The sequence below is a fragment of the Accipiter gentilis genome, chromosome 6, assembly GCF_929443795.1.
Source record: "Accipiter gentilis chromosome 6, bAccGen1.1, whole genome shotgun sequence".
NCBI classification, from domain to species: Eukaryota; Metazoa; Chordata; class Aves; order Accipitriformes; family Accipitridae; genus Astur; species Astur gentilis.
The window spans coordinates 4196449-4211382 of record NC_064885.1 but is presented as its reverse complement, the minus strand read 5'-3'; the positions used below and the strand labels follow the sequence as shown (position 1 = coordinate 4211382).

At 39.7% G+C, this 14934-nt stretch overlaps 1 protein-coding gene across 4 annotated transcripts in view; it reads left to right on the top strand.

Moving 5' to 3' along the window:
- Window positions 1-14934, top strand: part of PPM1E (protein phosphatase, Mg2+/Mn2+ dependent 1E) — a 66942-nt gene that overhangs the window by 45159 nt on the left and 6849 nt on the right. For all 4 annotated transcript variants that reach the window (XM_049801729.1, XM_049801727.1, XM_049801726.1 and 1 more), the window contains exons 2-3: window positions 9823-9941; window positions 14562-14761. In XM_049801729.1, coding sequence (XP_049657686.1) covers window positions 9823-9941; window positions 14562-14761 — 319 coding nt within the window. The remainder of the gene's footprint in view (window positions 1-9822; window positions 9942-14561; window positions 14762-14934) is intronic.

The following is a 14934-nucleotide window of genomic DNA, read 5'->3' as shown; positions in this document are numbered from 1 at the left end:
TTGAAATTAAGTCATTAACTATAAGAGCACAATACATTTTTCTTTTTGACTAGTAATCAGAGGGCTTTGGCATGTTAATCTCGTCTGAAATAAAATAGATGCTCTGCACTGGATGATTCTTATTTAACTTTTATTTCTGAACACATCAAATTTGTATGACATATCTCTTCAGGTTAAGGGAAGCATCAATGAAAGTTTATTTTTAACAGAGAGGGAAAAATAGAAGATGAGTCAGTGGTAAGTAAATTATATGCCTGAACTTTTAGGGGCAAAGCGTGCCTGCTGTAACAAAGTTTTCTAGAGAGTGTGTCATTATTATTTTATAGTAAGGAGAGAAATTATCAATAACTCCAACTAGAGCATAAAATACCTGAAATAAAAAGAATATATGTCAGTATCTTGAGTGCAAGTTTGGACACTCTGATTGATTTTAGACAGCATCTCATTCTGCCTTGACAAAATACAGAATTTATAAATTAAATTTTATGTATACTGTGTATGGTTTTATGCTGATGTTGGCACACTTTCAGATGTAAAATTAAATTACTTTTTCCAATAAGGCAGCGTAGATTGAAGCATGGATTCCTTTCTTTGCTAATGGAACTAGTAGAAAGATATTGAATTATGCTGACTTTCAAATTGACCGAGAGCCAGTGAGAGAGAAATCAATGACAATTTTAATGTCCTGTAGAGCTTTTAAACAGGCCTCAGTCTAGCAGAGCAACTCACTATGAGATAACTCTTGTTGACATTGGTTTTCTGGTTAAAAAATGTACTTCAGGTAAGCACGCATCTTGCATAGATGTAAGCTTCGTTACCATTCCAGACATGGAGATGCTAAATAGGCAGTGACTAGTTTTTGGAATGGCAGTCCTAAGACTCTGGTTACAAGGTATGCATGTCACTCAAATGTTAGGTGTTTCTGTTGGAACAGAGAATGCACCATGTAAATATGCAAGCTAATCCCTGTAAAACAATAACAAAACCCAGAAGGATCTTTTATTTCAGTATAAATTCCTGGAAGTCACATGTATGGGTAATTCCAATAAATTGTCTTTATTTTGATTAATTAATGATAGGGTAAATGCATTTTTTTAAACCATGTATTTGCATTTACATAGCTGAATCCTAAAGAGCTAAGCTTTATAATAAATGTCCCTCAAATATGTGGATTGTTGGTATTTTTTTTAATTTTATAATAATATTTTTATAAGTTTGTAAAATGCATTTTATAGAAGTAATTAAAGTTTTATAAAAGACTATCCAATGTCTCAGAATCTTGCTGCTGAGATAGAAATGGTTCTGATTTAGATAGGGGGAGACTGCTGTATAGATATATCTTCAACATCTCACTATTGAATCTGAGGTTCATGGATTCTGGTCCATTTCTGTAATAAAATGATTTCTCTTTGCAGTCCTTCAAAGTCTAGTTTAGCTTTCCTTTAATAACAGATGGATATAATATGGCTGTGAAGGACTTTAGTCCTGGAATATGATTTTTCAATAGCAAACTTTGTATCTTCAATTCTTTGATGTAATGAAGAAAACTATCATACAGTCACTTCTGGGAATTCAATTTCTTGCAGTAATTTGGCTTTCAGCTCCTAGAAGATCCATCTTGGGTTTTTAAGGGTTGTTCATGTTATAGTAGACAACTTCTGTCGTTTTAAAAGCAGCTTTTAATGCAGGTAGCATCAGCTCCACAGAGATTGAAATATAAGTAACCTCAGAACTGCCATATTGTGAGAATGAGTTAGAGAAATCATAGAATTAGATTTCAAAGATAATATACAGACCATCTCTTCAGCAGAGTAGCTCTGTAGAAGCTGTTTTATGCAGTCTGGATTCTTCACAGTTCACCCCTTCAGTGTCAATTGCATTTTAGTGACAGTCTTTAAATCACAAATGCTTATGAGTGGTTTGTGGTCAGCAACCATTTATTTTTAAAATATACACTAGTCTTCATGACATTGTACCTCATCAAAGAGACAAAGGTGACCTTTTTATCTTGTCTTGCTTATATTTCATTAGCTTTATATACTGCAATGTGCACCTACCCCTGCAGAGAAAGGAAGTAGTGACTTGCTACGCGGCAGAAAATGGATTAGAGGTCTCAGTTTAATTCATGTGTTGAAGATGGTATGTTAAAAGTCAAGGGCTTCCCTTAATGACCTGTATTGTCAGATGAAATTCTAGTATCATCATTCCAAGAAGTCGATTTCAAAAATCTGGTTTGTAAAGGAAGCAAGGCTATTGTGCTTGCTCACTCTGTCCGCCTGTCGGGTTCCTCCCACTGATAAGCTAAACCTTGTAGGCCAATTTCAATGAAATTCAAAAGATGGGTTGAAGTCTGAAAGATAAGTGAACACCTGTCAATTTTCTGAAAACCGGCAGCAGGGTGGGTGAGAAGGGCCTCTCCAAGGTGAGGGTAGGGAGGGCTGAGCCCTGATGGATCCATCCGGCAGAGGGCCAGCCCATGCCCAGTTCCTGGTGTCTGTGCAGTTTGTCCTGTAGAAGAGATGGTGATGGGGGGGGGGGGGGGGGGGGTGTGGGTTCCAGGGAAAACCAGCTCTGCTGGAGTGGGGAGTCAAGGGGCAGAGCATCCACATCTGCAGGGCACCTGGGCTTGCTCTTCCTGCTGCTGGTAGCCTCTCGCCTCTTTCTTGGCTTTTATTTAGCTTCTAGTGAGAAAGGTGTTTGCAGCAGTGTGCTAGAAAGCCTGTGTTAGACGTGTTCTGAAACACGTTGGTGCGAGAGAAGTTGAACACGTGTGTGAACGTAGCTCAAAAGGGGCCTGATCTTAGATTTGGCATCCATGGACAGATCTAGCGCCAGCTGCCTCTGGACCCCAGAGGCTGGGAATTTGAGCTGCACTCGCCTGCAGTGCTCCGACTGGAGAGAAGAAGTAGGATGTCCCTTTGCAGCCAGGTATCCGAGGTAGTCAGATAAAAGAATGTATGTTCATGCTCTTGCAATCATGCTTTCCTGAGCAAATTTTTTTCATTTATTTTTTTCAGCATTGTGCCAGTATTTTAATTTTGCTCTCTGCCCTGTTTTTTTTTAATTAGTTTGGTATGCTATGCGGCACAGCACTTCCTTTACTTCCTTATGTATAATATCCTATCAAAACCCCCTGACAGATGAGTGCAGCACCTGAGTCCTTTTATGGGATCAGTGCCAATGTGCTCATAATTGAGTTCTGTGGTTTTGCAAATGTTTCCCATCTGATCACCAAACGTGATTTCCTAGAGGTTCCCATTCATACCTATTTCACATATCCTTTACTAGAGAGAGCATTTTGTTGACTCTTACTATCATTAAAAAGTGAGGAAAGAATTTGAATATTTTTTTTATCTCGGATTAGATCTTAATTTGTGAACAAGTCAAAGCCAATGTCTTTGACTTGTAGTGGTTAACAAGTGATAGTTAAAAGGTTATTTCTAAGGGCTTTTAAAAATTGTTGTTCTTTTGGTGTTTTTTGAAGTTGGTTATTTTAAAATTGAGACTATAAAGTATTTTTACCTCAGTCATAGCTGTCAAATATAAGGTTTTATTCTATTTTATGAGATAGACTTTCAGTGATTGCAACTAAGCTCAGAACTTGCATTATTCACCATCAGCAAAATCTGCGAGCCTATTAAGAACTTGCAAAGGGAAATTATTGTTCCTACAAAAGCAATTTTATTCTCATTCACTATATTTATCTGTGGGTCTTTAGGACATTTCTGAGACCATAGCCTCTGTAAATGCTTTGACAAGATACAGCTATTACAACATAAATACAGTGATAAATACTGAAAGTCTGATTGGTATGTTGAAGCATCTTAATCCAGCTGTTGAAGATGTTATCTAATGACCAGTGTCTCTGGTTTTGGTTGGGTTTTTTTTAATGTCCAGTTAAGATAGACTTAACTGCAGGAAAATATCTCTATAAACTTGATCATACGCTCTAGAATACGCCAGTAAGCACAGTGCAAAAGGTGATATTTGGTAAAAAAGAGGTACCACCGCAGTGTCTGTATAGAATATGGGCATGGTAAACACATCAGAAAGAGTGTATTTTTGTAATGGTTGTGTATTATATTTCTGTTGCTTACAACTGTCACCACAAGGACAGAATCATTTTGAATGTGACCAGGCAGCTGTCTCTATGAAGCCTATAGATAGCAGCTTCCTTGTGTAGCACATTTTCAGCTCCTTCAAACAGATTTATCAAGCATCTTTACTGTCTCAACACTGCCAGCTCAAATGACTTCTCAAGGAGCTTTGGTTATGCAAGCTTTTAAAAGGTGCATTGTTTTTTCCTGTTTCTTTCTTGTTTTGTGTGTGTGTGCTGGGTTGGCTTTTTTTTTTTAGTAACTCACTGCAGCAGCTAAAATCTAGTGCAGAGTTTCACCATGTGTTAGGAAAAAAAACATGCTCCATTTGTCCTAGGCTTTAAATAAGCATCAAAACTTTCACCAGCTGTGCAAAGCAGCAGAACAGCACAGGTCAGAGCAGAGCGGTGAGCTCACAGGAGAGAGCGATGCTTTGTGAGTGACGAGAGGAGAACCTGCGGAGACGGGAGCTGGAAATAGCATTTGCTTGGCATAATTAGAGGATACATCCGTAATCGTTTTGGGGTCTAAGGACTGCTTAGCAGAATATTCCATTCTGAGTCCTTCTCCGAGTCCTGTCTGACTTAGAGGAGTTAGGAGACAGGCAGAAGCCCCTCAGCTGGGACCCTGTCTTTCTGGATGACGGCTGAAACAGGAGGCTGCTGAAGGGAGGGCTGGGTAAACAGCCAAAGGATCTTCCCAAAGAATTTCTCTGCTCATTACTGCTGCAGTTCACAGCATGGGAACTTTCAATAATAAAGACTTTAAAGGCTTCTTCAAAGAGCTTCCAGGCTGTATCAGAAGCTCCATCTGGAAGAAGTCTCATGAGACTTCGGAGTGTGTTGTAAATACAGGCCAGGGACAAATGAGGTTTTTCTTAAATTGAATCTTGCAAAACTTGCTTTCTAACAAGAACTTGCAACAGGCCACATTACCTCAGGAGTGTTTAGCAAACTGCATCCCTAGTGTAATGTCTTTTGGAAAGGGTGCAGTTAGCTTGTCATCCCTACAAAGTCTTTTACTAGCACAGTAAATTATAGGTCTTATGGGAATGTGCTGTACTTGGTTCTTTTCAGGTCATGTTCTTGGTCTTGGATTGCTGTGTGAAACTATATACGACGCTTTATACTGTTTGTCTGTGGATTTGTTTTGTGTTTCAGCAGATTGAATAGCATTTCTATTTAAATCATGTTTCATTCTAACTAAAACAATTGCTGTTCTGTAGTGTCAGGGGATTCTTGAGGTAATAGGAACACTGTACGTTTTGTGATTTACTGACCATTTTGGCCTTTGAAAGGCACCAGTACGTTTCGGTCCATTTTTCCTGCTTTGTTGGGGTTAGTGATGCCTCATCAGTTACACCAGACCGTGACAGCGTTAAGTATTTTCAGCATTGGTGGCACTCAATTGTGTACTTTGGTCAGGGGCAGTAATGTGCCTGTAGCATCATTTTCCCATCAGCAGTGCTAATGCTCCAGGAACACCAGCATTACCAAGTTTTAAGAACTTGATGTCTTTTGTGGTTTTCCCCTTTTGAGATGCATCATCTTTTCTAAAAATGTGTTTACATGGTGCAGTTGTTTATGACCGTGAGTTAGCTGCCTGCATCAGACTAAACCTGCCTGTCTTGAGCTGTTTGCCCGTGTATTGCACTTAACACTTCTGGCAGCATATGAGAACAGACAATACGGAATGAGAAAAAAAGAATGAAAGCTCCATAAATCTTGTATAGATTGAAAGTATTTTCCACTATCATCTTGATATTTTTCCCTTCAGTTGTGCTGTTATCTAGAAATCACAGAGTATTTTACAAACATTGAATTAAACCTTCTACAGCCTTCGTCCTTCTCCTCCTCTCCCCAGGAAATGACATTATTATCCCTTCTTTGTAGATGAGGAATCAAAGGTCTGAGTGGTGAAGTGACTTGTCCAAGGTCAGTTGCTGAATTAGTGGCATGGCTATGAAGTGACACAGGCATTCTAGCTCTCAGCTCTCTGCTAAACAAGATCATGCTCTCCCAGTTTCAATTTGTCGTAACTTAATGAGCATCTAGAATGTGGCAGAAGAATTTATTCTGAGCAGCCAACAGGTAATCCTTAGTTACACAAGCAGCAGGATGCAATGCATCCCCTATGTCCCCATAGATCCTCTCTGCTACTTCTCGTTTTGCATAAAAGATGTGAGGACCACCAGTGTGGCAAAGTCTGATCATCCGAGTGTGGGTCTTTGCTGTTTTGTGGGATGCTGTAGGTGTCCACCTGAATGTTCACGTTTGTGATAAAAACAAAAATCCTAGACCTGGTTCTTCATTTGTCTTGGTGTAACAATAATGAAGTGCCCGTGATAGCAGTTTGACCTCGACATCTAATCTATTTTAAAAGAAGTAAAAAACTCTCCAATGCAGTCTGCTATTCCTTGAAGGGGAGAAGTAATTCAACTAAAGTCCTCTCAGGAGCCAAGAGAAGTAAATTTTGAGTTGTGCTAATCAGGAAGAGGAAGTCATCTGTCTGCTTCTGGTCACTTCCCTGCTTACATGGCATAGTCCTGTAACAGCTACATAAGAAGCTTTGTGATGAACAAATGTCAAGGGCAATTAATTCTTTGGCAGGCAGCTGTTATTATTAGGACAAAGAGTGGCCAGACATAGAAGGAAAGCCTTCAGCTGATTTATTTTCTCTACCTTTTCCATCAAAATTGATAAGCCACTAAACCCCTATGGTGAACTTTTGCGCAATAAGAATTTTAAATTTGCCATCTCTTTTTTTAGTAGGAGACTTTATATTAGATTTAGGGCACAGAGGAATAGCTCAGAGTAAATGTTTGGAAAGTCTTCTCCACTTTAATGCTATCAGGAAGGAGCAGAGTTGTGTGTTAAGCTGGTAACATAATAATATGTGGGCTGAGTTAAGCCCACTTCAGACAGTTTTTCTCAAACTTAATTGATGGAAACAGCCCACTTTTAGGCTTGATTTATTACCTTAGCAGAATTATTCCAGGATTGCTGCAATGCAACTGTGGGTGTTCTAAACACATCCACTCTGCCAGAGAATCAGGAAGGATGTACTTAAAATCCTCTAATTTATCTAATAACATCTTTAGCAGCTTTTCGCGTAGGTTTAGTATTGTAATGGAAATGCACTCTTTGGCTAGATAAAGAGCTCCTGTGTGAAACTGCTAGCATTGGCTGTAGGGACATGTAAATAGCATTTGGAGCTGATTAGGGAAATGCTCTGACCAGCTACATACACTGTAAATGTACCTTTCAATTTTGTAATCCATCACTATGGCTAAAATAATACCTAAAATTTCGTGTATGAACGTTCATGACTCTGGGTCTTCACAGATGTGGCCTTCCCACCTTCCAAGCCCAGGCAGAGCAGATGTTCCTCGTGTCACGGAGTATTTTTTCCCTGCTGTTTAGGTCCTGAGTCTCTATTGTAGCAACTGTTGTTGTCTCAATTCTTAACCAGGTTCCCTGTTTGCCCATCAGTGGATGTTTCTGAGGGGTTGTTTATAAGTGACACAAAACAAGTTTGGTTTTCCTAAGAAGTTTCAGCACTGAGCTGGGGAGGGTAAGCCTCGGACTGGGAAGCAAGCTCAGATTCCTGCAGGTGCTAGCACAGCCTGTTACGTTCGTGCCCAAAGTGAGCTCTGTCTGACTTGTGTTTGTAAATGCTTTCAGCATGGATTCTTCTGCTGTGTGTTATTTAGGCTGAATCTTAATCTTTCTCTGCATTTTTTCAGAACGCTGTCCTCACAGTGTTGCTAACTGCTGGCATAATTATTCTATCCTAGGCATCGCAATCTCTTGCTTTTGTTGTAACATGGAAATTGCATGTAACATGAATAGTAACCAGTATCACCGCTCTGGAGTATTGGAGCTAGTAATGGGAACTAAAAACGTGCTCTTTGTGAGCTAAATAAAGGTGGATGAAACGAGATAGAAAATCAGCTTCTACACACACAGAAGTAAAGGAGGTCCCAGTGTGTTTTCCTCTTGCTGATTACTCTTACCACCGGGTATTGCTGTATGTAAATAGGATCAGAGTTCCTGTGTTGTGCTGGGGAGAGCCAGTTCTAAGATTTCCTCCAGCAGTCATGCTTCATTAGCGTGCATGTTGCTGAGGTTTGGAGGTGCTGCGTGAGCAGAATACTCAGCTGCTAGTTCTAGGAAATACTCTTACGGATGGTGCAGTAACACGGTACGAGTGGCTTTCTGTGTAACTTCAAGGGTCAGACCTGGTCTCATGGCAATGTATCACTTGGACAAAACTATTTGTTGCTAATCTTATATTTAAATAATTTATAGAAATGTTGAATAGTAAATAATGTGGGTCGGAGGACTTATTTTGTGTACATTTTCTAAATCTGTTACGTAATCTTACTGTTTGTAGCAGCGTTTGGTATCAAGAATCTGCAAAACTTTATGGTAAAATGGCCAAGTGTAGCGAACCTGATTTTCCCCACCCCCACCCCCCCCCCCCCCCCGCCGGAATTCAGATTTCACTGCTGAAGCTATAGCATGTGGGCCAGTTTAGGATGGCAGTTGGCTTTCCTGGGCAGTGAACCAAATGTGAATGCAAGCGATGGTTGTCATGTGTTTCTCAAGCTCCAGAACGAAGTCTGACGAGTCCGGTTTCCTGTGTAGAAGTTTTTCTGCTCTGGATCTGGTTGACTGATGCTTTTAAGCTAACCCCCCCGACCCCCACCCCCTTCAACTGTGCTAAAAGCATGTGAACAGACTTACTAGGCCTAAGCAGAGGAAATAGGGTAAGGAAGTATATGTGCTCATTGCCTGTTCCCTGGACTAGCTGACGCAGAATTCTGTTGTTGATGGATGGTTTCTGAGACTGAAATGAGCTCATATGTCTCTGCGTGGTGCTGCAATGGTAGACGTTTCTTATGGAGGACATTGTTATCCCTGATGATAACAACTATGGAAACTGAAAGTTTCAGGCTGTGTCAGCAAGAGACACCTGGAGAAGTTAAGGCAGACCAATGGGAAATACAAAGTCATACATAAATTAAGAGGTATTAAACTCCTCTTGAATGAGAGAATTTACATTAAAGTGGCCTTGGTTTGCTATAGATTAATTAACCTTGGGAGATACCAGGCTTAATTAAGCTACAGTGAGTTAAAGCCACTTTATTCTTGATAGAGATGATTCACGAGGGAGTTTTTTAACCTTATGCGCATCAACTTCATACCTCCTATGGGTTTGCCTTAACTTTCAGCATCTCTTGGTGAGGTTTTGGACACTTTGAAATCTGAGGACTTTTCTCATCCTTTGGAATCCTGACTCCAATTCTTAGGAGAAACTGGACAGAATGGGCTTAAGATAAAAGTGTATAATGCACACGTAGAAAATGTACGCTAGAGCAAGGGTTGCATGCCAGACTCCGCAGGGGGGTTCAAGTTTAGATTTGAAAAGCATTTAATTAGAGGTTACAAAATGGAACATTAAAACGTAAGGCAGGGACATAAGTGTGAAACAGGGTTACTAAAATCCATACGGTGAGTTTGAGGTCTTGCTGCATGGTTTTGGAGCTGTCTAGCAAAGAAGAATCGGAAGTTTTGCAAATCTTTGTTCAAATTCCCATTTGTTTATAGAAAATATTGTTATGTATTTCCCTGACTGTAAGTTACCTTGCTAAATCAGATAAAAATATCTTTCTGTGGGTTTCTTTTTGTGATTTGTTGTGGTTGTTTTTTTTCTTTTCCAGTAATTGCCCTTCATTTTTGGCTGCTGCTTTAGCTAGAGCAACTTCAGATGAAGTTCTTCAGAGTGATCTTTCAGCGCACTACTTACCAAAGCATGTGGACAACGCAGATGGGATCATACGTAAGTACATCTGTGCATGATAATGTACAATTTTACATGGTGTGGATCTTTCATGTACACTGTATACTGGAACACTTTGCAGATAATGCATAGATTTTTAAATTCAGCCTTAACATCAGTCATCCATCTAGTCTGACCCCTTGAATGGCACTAGATATTCCTCAAATGAGTTCCTTCTACCAGCTAGCTAAATGAAGCTAGACTAGATTTCTTGTAAAGGAATATCCCATATTGATGTGAAAAGATTAATGGAGAATTCACCTTCACTCCTGATAGAGCTAGCAGCTAATTTCTTAGTCAAAGCTTTCTCATCTTTGAATCTTGCCTAGTTTCAACTTCTACTATTGAATTCTTTCTCTATTTTTAAATGCCTTTCTCCAGTTGTATTTGTACTTGTACATTATCAAATTTTAGCTTCTTAAGACCAGGTGGAAATCACTCCTTTCTTTTAAGTGCACCTTCATATGACTGTATCTGATGGCCCGGAATTTCTTTATAAGAACTTTAGACTATGTGGTCCTGCTGCTTGCTGGCAAGTGCCAGTTGTCCTCCTTCATCCTTAGAGCAAAGTCAAATATATGTGGGAAGAGAGAATTTAATTCTGAATTATTTCAGTCAGTATTGTTTTTACTATGGTTTTGAATGTTTTTATATGGTTTTAGCAAAGGATAGTATAAAGATATTACATGCTTTAAAGGAAAATTTCCTTTTCTCCATTTATCTGTGTTGGCTAACAAGATTTTTTCAGCATCCAGCTCAAAGCCATGCACCCTAAATCATTTCAGGATTCTGCTGACCTAAATAACCTTGAAAAACTTTCTGCGGTGCTCATTACAATGAGGAACAATGTTTCTCACATGTATTGAGAGGAGTTCTGTCATTTGATCTTGAAAATACAATCACCAAACCACTTTGTCCATTCCCTCCTTTTCTGATAAAAACAAAAAAAAGTAAATGATTCTAGGGGTAAATAGGATCTCTAAATCTGGCCCTTCAAAAAGGGAAGGTTCTGCTGTATTTCTCAGAGGCCTCTGGAAACCTGAGAAACAGAAAAACATGCTATGGGTTCCCTTTTTTGTAGGTATTGCTGCCTCCTCCTGCTGAGCAGGTAAATGGAATAGATTTGTCATTGTTCTGGCTGAGCAGCCTTCATTAATTTCACATTGAGATCTCTGAGACTTGCATAAATATTTGACAGTCTCCAAGGAAATGTTGACTAAGCCTCCACACAGAATATCTAAAGAGTTCAACAAAAAAAGAAAAAAAAAAAAAAACACCACAAAACCCTCACACCTACAGAAATTGCCATTTAAATATATCTAAATCTGTAATACACAGATGCCAACATAGATTGATATGTGTACAGGCTATAGCAGGCACTAAAAATATGGCTCCAGATGTAGTGTGTTGAGGTGAATTGTCATAATGAAGGTACTTGAAAATAAAATATACCTTTACAGATGCAATGTAAAGTGTTAAAATATGAAGATAAAGGGGGAGAGGAAGAGAGAGAGCATCTTCTGGACCGTAGTAAAGCAAAGGCTTCATATGAATGCTGAAATTTCAAATAATATACCATAAATGATCATTTTTGAAATGGAGCATTAGTTCAAGTGATGCGAGGTTTAGCTAAGAAAATCATAACAAAACTAGGGGGATTCATGCAGGACTGAAGGAGATTTCATTGCAAAAGGTCAGCAACTCCATTCTAGCTAACTTCTTAGTAGGAGTCCTTTGAGAAACCTGGGCTAGTTACTTAGAAGAGAGCTGTGACTGATGAGTGCCCTAACCGGTACCATATAGGGAGACTTTCATGCTTTGAAAGAAAACAAAGGGAACTGTAGCAGGTGATGAAAATGGGATTTCTACATCTTGAAGTTTTGTGCTCAGAGTTCTCTGTTTATCCTAATGATGTTTGGACTGCTGCAGAATGTGAAACCAAGCTGAATTCAGCTGGCTGGTTTTGATATCCAATTCTATGTTGTTTTTTCTTTCGAACCGAGAAAGATATTTACTCTGTATAATACAAGGACATATTACCTGATTTGCCTCAAGTCTGAATTTGCTAGAAGAAAAAAAATAATTCCAAATTTCCTTAGTGACACATTTCACTCTGCGAATTGCAACGTGACAAATCATATTGTGTACTTAGGAGTGGTAAAAGCAGTTATTGGTGTGCTGGTGGAAAGGAAATTAGAATCTTCATGAAAGAGGAATGCTAATCTTAAAAGAAGGAAAACTGTTTTGAGTCCACAAATGTAGGAGTGCAAGAACTTGGGCCTGTTATATTCGGGGTGACCATGTGTCTTTGGATATCAAGAACAGAACCTGAGAGTCATAGGCCATGACTGATTCTTCTCTTCCACTTGCACTAGAGAGGAGCAAGAGAGCTTCCATGAGAACTGAAAGATGTTTGATTTCCTTTTTGAAAGGTCAGATTTCTTTTTTGTGGAGGAAGATATTCATGTGGGGGTTTGGCATTGTTAAAGAACCACCAAAGGAGGCTGGATAGTAGGACCACGTTACATGGTGGAGGTATCTAAAACACCCAGCAGACTTCACAAAGCAAATTGCAAAGTCCCATTACCCAGTCTTTCCAGGGACTAGGAGATGGGATTACTATAACCAAGACACAAAGTGGTCATTGACTAGTCAGAAACTGGATTTCTTAGATTAAAGAAAACCTTGGTCATTGGGTTGATGACATGTCTACAAACCTGGGTATTGACCCCTGTTGTCACACTATCGGTATTTTCAAGAAAGGTCTTAAAATTTAGGTCCTAAAAAGAATCTGATTACTGGTATTCTTTCTGCCCTGATTTTGCCCTAAAAGAAGTCGGTAGTCTTTGGGAACAATAATGCCTGAGTTGGATTTCCCACTAGCTGTGGTACAATTAAGTGCTGCTTCCAGCTCTGGGGATTTTGGAGCAGCAGGAGGGAAATGAAATTCTCCACGACACAACCGCAATGACAGCTGAGTCAGCTCCGGCTCAGGGCTGCAACATTAACAATTGATGAGTAATTTACAGCTGTGAGGGGGTGGTTTAACTGTTGTGGGCCTTTCTCCTGTTTTAACCTCAAGAGCAATTATTGATGATGCTGACACTACGCATACTCCCTGCTGGGGAAGGGTGTTTAGTATCTCAGCACAGCCAAGGGGTTTACTCCCTCCCTCCTTCAGAGTGATGCTCTGAAGTGTAACAGCCCCATGACATTGAAATATATACCATTTCACTTCATATATGCCCAGTGGAAAGAAATGGAAGAGCAAGTCTGTGGGGTTCACTTCTGAAAAATACATTTTGGACATGTCAGGCTGTACATGTTCCCTCTTTAAATATATTATCCAGCAAAGAGATTTTCCGTTGAGAGCAGTAGAGGTGTTGTGGGGGAATTGGTACCCCTAACTATGGCAGTGATGGGATGACCCAGTCATTTGATTTCCACTTGTTTTAAAAGCTCTGTGATCAAGAAGCTAAGACTCCTTCTTTTGATTATGCATATAGCTTATTTCCAGCTTAATGGCTGCTCTTGCAGATCAAGCTTGAACAAACTTATAATCAGCAGAGCTGGAAATATATCTTGCTCCTAAGGATACTGGCCCCCAGATCACTATAGCCCACATCTTGCGTAGACCTAGTACAGAAATTAGTAAATGCTGCTTTTAGGTTCTTCACAGAACTTCTGTGCACTGAGAGATGCTGTAACTCTCCCCTCTGTTCCCTGTATTTGAGCCATTCCTCCTCCAGGAATGATTGGCACTCATGCATTCCTGCTGTTTAGCTTTGAAGATCTCTGGCTTTGGTGAACAATCATGAACAAAGAGATTTTGATGTGTTCAGCTCTGATGTTTACTTCCTGTTTTCCTCCCCTGAATTTCAGAACAATTGTCAAGTGCCCGAGTTTTCATATTTTAAAATCACTATTTCTCAGGAGTGACAGTTCAGCATTTTCTTAAATTTAAGACCATTCTCGTTTTCTCATTTGCTCAGGCAGATTTCTTTGACACATCATCTAGTCAGGAATCTGGAAATAATGTTATGAAACTAAGAAGGTACCTGAATGTGTATTCTACTGAACATGTACACCACCAAAACATGTTAAAGTAACGCTGTTAATTTCTATAGATTATTTACCACTGTATTGCCTTAGTTCTGCAGTGAGGTGTTGTTTCAAATAGATAGTTCGGTCTAAAACCAATGCGCCATTGTAATGGATTGTGGGTTTTGTATGTGATGCTATATGCCATGACAAAGTCCCTTTCAGAGCTGCCATGGCACAGCTGCACCACCCTGTGCAGAGCAACACAGGGGATCAAACGCGGAGGGAAACGCACTTGCTTTTTGTTTTTTCTGATGCTGCAAATGAGTTCCCCAAAGTTACGGGGGAATGTTTAAGTTAAAAAGACAAACAAACAATGAGCTGCTTACTGATGAATGCTGATTATGGTGAGTTTGGCTTCCTCTTTTTATGCATCAGAGCCCAGAATTTCCCTGCTGACATCCATTTCAACTGCTTGGCTAAAATGGTTTTGTTTCATCTTTGTAATGTATGCAAGAAAAAAAATTTCTCACTTAATAACACTCTTAGCCTTTCATTTGTGGTTTTTGCCTTCCCCAGAGATTGAGACAGTGAAGCTAGCCCGCTTAGTTTTTAGCAAACTGCATGAGATCTGCAGCAACTGGGTGAAAGACTTTCCACTCCAGCCGAAGCCCCACCGCTACTACGAGACATCCATCCATGCCATCAAAAATATGCGCAGGAAGATGGAAGACAAGCATGTCTGCATCCCAGACTTCAACATGCTCTTCAACCTCGAGGTAAAAAGAGATCACGTGGGAGACAAATGCATACGCTAAATACAGTTTCCATTCTTGGGGGAACTAGGCAGTCGTCTACTGTGAAAATGAAAGGCATACCTGTGATGGACCTGAGGAATATTGACAGTCAAGAGACAAACCTGGTCTCAAGTTAGTTCAGTTGATATTCTGTA